Source organism: Eimeria tenella, genomic scaffold (assembly GCF_000499545.2).
Source record: "Eimeria tenella Houghton genomic scaffold, Eth_scaff32, whole genome shotgun sequence".
Taxonomy (NCBI): Eukaryota; Apicomplexa; class Conoidasida; order Eucoccidiorida; family Eimeriidae; genus Eimeria; species Eimeria tenella.
In genome coordinates this window covers 83289-89251 of record NW_013543049.1, presented here as the reverse complement: position 1 = coordinate 89251, position 5963 = coordinate 83289, and the positions used below count along the sequence as shown (strand labels likewise).

Genomic DNA, 5963 nt, shown 5'->3' with positions numbered 1-5963 from the left:
CTGCTGCTGCTGCTGCTGCTGCTGCTGCTGGGGCTTGCTGCGGTGAGTGCAGCGCCTCTGGCCCTGGCAGCAGCAAGAACAGGGGAGCGCTGCAGCAGCGGCTTCAGCTGCTGGACAGCCATAGGGGGGCTGTGGGGCGTCTTTGCAGCTGTTGCTGCTGCTGCTGCTGCTGAGGCTTCGTATGCGGAGGCAGCAACGCGCAGCAGCAAAGAGGCGCTGCCCTGCTGCCGCGCTCCCGCCAGCAGCAGCAAACCATCAGAAGACCCCTCAGCCACAAATTCCAAATAAGCCACTTCGCCTGAAAAGCCCTCAGTGACAATGCAGCTCAGCGGCTGCTGCTGCGGCAGCACGCAGCTGCTGCAGCAGCAGCTGCTGCTGCTGCTGCTGCTGCTGCTCCGCAGGCAGCAGACAGACGCTGCCTGCTGCTCTTGGAGGCTGCAAGGGCTGCAGACGGCGGCGCTGCTGCTAAGGGCTGGGAGCAGCGGGGGCCCGTCGCAGGGCTGCTGCTGCGGGCTGCTGCTGCTGCTGCAGCAGCAGGTTTCGCCTCCGTTTGCTGCTGGGGTTCGTGGGGGCTCTGCGTGTTGCTGCTGCGCTGCTGCTGCTGCTTCCAGCGCCTCGGAGTCCCCATTTTGCTGCTGAAGATGCTCAGAAGAAGAAGAGAAGAGGCTGTCTTGGCTGGCGAGTCTTTCGCCGCCGACGGAAGAGGCAGCAGTGCTGCTGGATCTTTGACGATTTTGCTGCTCTTCGGACGAAATTTGTTGAAATTTAAAGTTTAAAATATCTTTTGCTGCCATTTTTGAGTTGAAGTTTGAAGTTAAAGGTCCAGAGAGCAGCAGAGGCAGCTGCGCAGCGTCGGCCGGCAATGCGGGAGGCTCACATTGGTCTCGGCGGACGGGCAGCAGCAGCAGCAACAGCAGCAGCAGCAGCAGCCATTGAGTGTGTGTGAGGACGCAATCGGGGAAGTTGGAAGCTTAGGATGCGAAAATGCCAGAAGCCGCCAAGACAACGCGCAGCAGAAAAGGCAGAAGCCGCTGCTGCAGCGCGAAGCACTACAAAGGAGCGCCCGCAGAAGCCCTTTTGAAGCTGCAACATTTATTAATTTGCAAATAAAGCATTTTAAGAAAGTTTAAAACTAAATAAACTTTGCTGCTGCAGCAGACAGCGCAGGGTGTTGGGGCCAGGTGTGCCCCAGTCCGTGGGCTTCCTGCACCGGTGGCTAGCTGCCGCCGGCGCAGCGCGGGCCCGCGAAACTTGAACGGAAAAACTTGAATTTTCTCTTTTAAATGCTTTATTTGTTTCTTTCGGAGCTAATTGAGCTCGAAGACACTGCTGTAGGCAGCAGGGAAAGCCAGCAGCGGCGAGGCGAGGCCGCAACTCGCTGCAGCTGCAGACACAGCAACGGGAGATCAAGGCGGCGGGAAGCCAGCTGGCGGGGCTGGAACCGAAACAAACTCCGACGCATTGTCGAATAAAAAGTTGAATAAAAACAAAACGAATTTCAAAGGGAAATTGCGCTGTTCTCTTCTGCACACAAAGTCCATTTTCAATGAACAGCAGCAGCTGCAGTCCGCCCCAGCAGCCGCAGCAGCCAGAAGCCAGCAAGCCACAGCAGCAGCAAAACGCCAAACCCTCGGCGTTTTAAATATGAAAAATCAATTAAATTTAATTAATTAATTTAAAAAGAAAAACAGATTTACAGATAAGCCAATAAATGCGCGGGGATTCGGCGCCCCTCCACGGTGCTGCCGCCAGGCCGCCCGCCGCCTCCGCCGGTCCGCAGCAGCAGATCTGCACACTTCCCCTTCGCCTCTTCGCCAGAAGATTTCAAAAATAAAAATTAATCCAAAAAAGAAAATTAATTAAAAGAGGGAAAATCAATTCGTTTAATTCTCTGCAGAAAACTGCGCAGGCGCTGCAGCCAACCGCAGGCGGAGGCGAAGCAGTTTGCTGCTACTACTGCTGCTGCTGCTGCTGCAGGATCTGCTGCCAGCAGGCAGCAGCCAAAGCCCCCGCCAGCCCTGCAGCTGTTTCGCGGCAGCAATTAGAAGAAAATGTTCTTTTTTATTTGAAATAACTTATTTTGCATTTTTAATTCCTTTCAATTCTTCAAAAAGATGAATTTCTCGCACTCTACAACCCCACCAACGCGGGGTTGGTGTAGTGGTTATCACGTCTGCTTTACACGCAGAAGGCCGCGGGTTCGAACCCCGCACCCCGTACTTTCTGCGCGTTTCTGCTGGCGTTGCTGCTGCTGCTGTTCTTCTTGCAGCTGCTGCTGTTGTTGTTGCTGCTGCTGCTCCCGTTGTTGCTGCTTCTGCTGTCGCTGCTGCGGTGGAGGGGCGCCTTTCCTTTGCGGCAGCAGCAGCAGCAGCAATAAAAAGGCGCCCCTCCACCGGGCGCCCTTCCTTTCCTGCAGCAGCAGCAGCCTTGCTGCTGCTGCAGCACCCTTGCGGCTGCAGCTTTGCTGCAGCAGTAAACGCATTCGCCTTTATTCAGAAGCCTCTGGGCTAGTTCTTGGGACTTCGAGTAAAAGCCTGCATTCTAATTGCTTCTAGAGTTAAGCATTTGCCTTCGCTGCAGCACAGAGCTGCAGCAAAATGCTGCAGCAAAATGCTGCAGCAAAACGCTGCAGCACAAGTGACTCAGAGTGGAAGTTTGAAGCAAAAGTTGCAGAAAGAAAACAGAAATAAACACAAGTGCCCTTTGGGGCCTCGAGAGAGGCTGCAGCAAAGCCATTAACAACTGTAGATGCTGCTGTGTCTGGCAGCAGGCCTTTATGCGCTGCAGCTGCTGCTGCTGCTGCAGGTGCTGCTGCTGCTGCTGCCGCTGCGTTTACTGCCGCTGCGTTTGCTGCCGCTGCGTTTGCTGCCGCCGCTGCCACTGCAGCGACCCCACAGCCCCGCAGCAATTTCCCTTGGCCGTAGTTATGCTGGCGAAACTGCAGCCTGAAGTCCTGCTTCAGAATTCGCTGCAGCTTACGCTGCTGCTGCTGCTGCTGCTGCTGGGTCTGCAGCTTCCCTGGGAAGTAATGCGACCAGCAATCCGCTGCTGCTGCTGCTGCTGCCGCCGCTGCTGCTGCTGCCGCTGCTGCACGGCCGTGCGGCGATCTCCCGCACCCGCTGCTGCAGCGCAACGTGACTGCAGCAAAGCGAGCAGCAGCAGCAGCAGCAGCAGCTTGTTTAGCAGCAGCTGTAGCTGCGCAGCAGCTTGAGATCCCGCGAGGGCAGCTGCAGCGCGTGCTGCTGCTTCGGGATCTGTTTGCAAATAAGATTTGAATTTTCCTTGAATTTCTTTTTGTTTTTAATTTATTTAATTATTTAATTATATAATTTATTTAATTTGTTTAATTCAAGAATTCCTGCAAGAGGGAAAAGTGATGCCGCCGCATGATATCATTCCAATGATGACGCAGATCATCTGAACGAGCGCAGACGACAGCAGCAAACTGGCGCTGGAAAGGAGTTTGAATGGATTCAAAAGTGTTTTATTTTGATTTAAAAGTATTTTATTTTAATATAAAAGTATTTAAAAAGTACTTTTGTTCCATTTTAGATCAACTTCTGCAAACCTACAGACAAAATCCCCAAAATCATTCCAATGATCCGCGCGTTGCGCCACCACAGCGCGTTCTTCAGCCGCCGCGCCTGCAGCAGCAAAAGCCCCACTTGGAAACACGTTTGCTGCAGCAGCAGCAGCAGCAGCAGCAGCAAACCTGCTGCTGCTCTCAGCTGCAAGGCAACGGGATGGCTGTCGAGGAGTCAGTTCAAAACGCAAAACTGCTGCTGCTGCCGCAGCAAGCCTGCAGCAAGCCTGCACGTCAAGCAGCAGCTCCTAAGCTCTGCTTCTGGAACCCTAACCGCAGCATCAGCAGCAGCAGTAGCAGCAGCAGCAGCAGCAGGACCTGGCGCCTGAAGGTGACGGCCTCTTGGTTGAGCTGCTCAGACTGATCCACCAGCAAGTCAATCCGCTCTCCCCGCTGCAGGATTTTGTCTGCAAAGAAGCAGCAGCTCCAGCCGCAGCAGCAGCGATGCAGCGCAGCAACTAGCAGCAGCAGCAGCAGCAGCAGCAGCAGCAGCAAAGCCCCACCTATGCTGTCAATCATCACAGAATGAATGCCATCAATCTGCGTCCTAATCTGCCGGAAGTCGCCCAGGCTTTGGTGGCTGTTGAACGAGTCCTGCACGCCCAGGCGAAACGCCTCTATTGCATCCTGCTGCTGCTGCTGCTGCTGCTGCTACTGCTGCTGCTGCTGCTGCTGCAAGTTTATACCTCTAATCGGCACTCACGAATAATGTCTTCAGAGTGGACTCGAAAGTGCCCTGCAGAGATAATGCTATACCCGTTTCTGCTGCTTCGCGGTGCTGTGGCAGGAACCTGCAGCAGCAGCAGCAGCAGCAGCAGAAGCAGCGCAAACCACCCTAATGACATCAAAAGTGGGAAGTGCCTCATAAGCAGAATAGACAGAAGCAGCAGCAGCTCCTAAATCCCCAGCAGCAAAGAACCAGCAACCTCAAGCGCAGCAGACGCACCGATCATAGCAGCAGCAGCAGCAGCAGCAGTAGATGCAGCAGCAAAAACAGCAGCAGTAGCAGCAGCAGCAGCGCGTGGATGCAAAAAGCAATTAAAACGACAGCAGCACTGGACGCAAAATAGCACCACAAAAGCTAGCTACTGCAGCAAAACTCAGCAGCAGCAGCAGCAGCACAGGAAGAAGTACCCACAAAATCAGCAGCAGCAGCAGCAGAACAGGCAGCACCAGCTTCGCCCAAGACACGAGCAGCAGCAGCAGCACAAGCAGCAGCACCCAGGACATAAAGAACAGCAGCACAACGGCAGCAGCGCCCGATACAGCAACAGCAGCAGCCCCAACAGCAGCAGCAGCAGCAACAGCAGCAGCAGCACCAACAGCAACAGCAGCAGCAACAGCAGCAGCAGCAGCAGCAGCAGCACGCACTGCTGCTTGACTGCCTCCAAGAAGGCGAAGGGCAGCGCAAAGCCGGCGCTGTCGTCGGCCATGGTGAGGAAGGTGATTCCATCGCGCACAATATAGTGAAACACAAACCTGCAGCAGCAGCAGCAGCAGCAGAAGCAGCAGCAGCAGCAGTAGAAGCAGCAGCAGCAGCAGCAGGAGTGGCGGCGTCGTTTTTCGGGGCCGTGAGCCGCTGCAGCGCGCAGGCCCGAGCCCTACTGCGTGCGCAGCTGCTGCAGCTGCAGCAGCAGCGGCAGCAGCAGCAGCAGCAAAAGACTTCTGAGGAAAAGGGAAAAAGAAAGCACCTATCATAAATGTAAGACATGCGCTGCTTGTTGGTGGGCAGCCGACACAGCAGCAGCCGCGTGACTGTGGGGAAGTTTCCTTCGCTGTCTGCGTGCTCGCAGAGCACCACGTTGTCTGCAGCAGCGCCAAACAGCAGCAGCAGCAGCAGCAGCAGCAGCACGCAGTAGCAGCAGCAGCAGCAGCTGCAGCAGCCGCGGCGAGCCAGCTAGCAGCTGCGGCAGTGCAGCTGCTGCCGCGGCGACTGCAGCGGCAGCAGCGGCTGCAGCAGTGGCAGCAGCGGCTGCGGCAGCCGCAGCAGTGCGGCAACAGCAGCAGCTGCAGCGGCAGCAGCAGCAGCAGCAGCAGCAGCGGGAGCAGCAACTGCAGCAGACGCGCTAGCTTCGGGGCTCACCCTTCGCGATGAGGGCGTATATGAGCGGCATGGTGGGGCCCCTCCTTCCGCTGGGGCTAAACCCTAAAATGGCGTTTGGCTCTAAAGCCTCGCGGTGGCCCCGAATCCTGAACGACAGACCCCAAGTCCTAAACCCTCGGCGCTAAATTAAAACGCCGCGCCATCAAAACCCCTGAATAGTTTTTAAAATGGCCTTTTGTTTATCTTTTAATGCACAAAAAGGCGGCGAGAAGGCGCGCAGGGCATGCGGCGGGGGCCCCCCGTGCAGCAACACCCCGAAAGCCTGGCCTTGAAAGC

At 55.9% G+C, this 5963-nt stretch overlaps 2 protein-coding genes across 2 annotated transcripts in view; both read right to left on the bottom strand.

Annotated features, from left to right (window-relative positions):
- The window catches only part of ETH_00006065 (DNA polymerase I, putative), a gene marked incomplete at both ends in the record, with an annotated part of 4877 nt that extends 4083 nt beyond the window's left edge, over positions 1-794 (bottom strand). The window contains one exon of the mRNA XM_013376148.1: positions 254-794. Coding sequence (XP_013231602.1) covers positions 254-794 — 541 coding nt within the window. The remainder of the gene's footprint in view (positions 1-253) is intronic.
- Positions 795-2557: 1763 nt separating this feature from the next.
- On the bottom strand, positions 2558-5697 carry ETH_00006060 (uncharacterized protein; the record flags this gene model as incomplete). Its single annotated transcript, XM_013376147.1, has 8 exons — positions 2558-3138; positions 3569-3644; positions 3902-3990; positions 4087-4177; positions 4287-4374; positions 4955-5062; positions 5275-5389; positions 5667-5697. The coding sequence occupies 8 exons, from the start codon at positions 5695-5697 to the stop codon at positions 2558-2560; spliced, it is 1179 nt and encodes a 392-aa protein (XP_013231601.1).
- Positions 5698-5963: the final 266 nt, after the last annotated feature.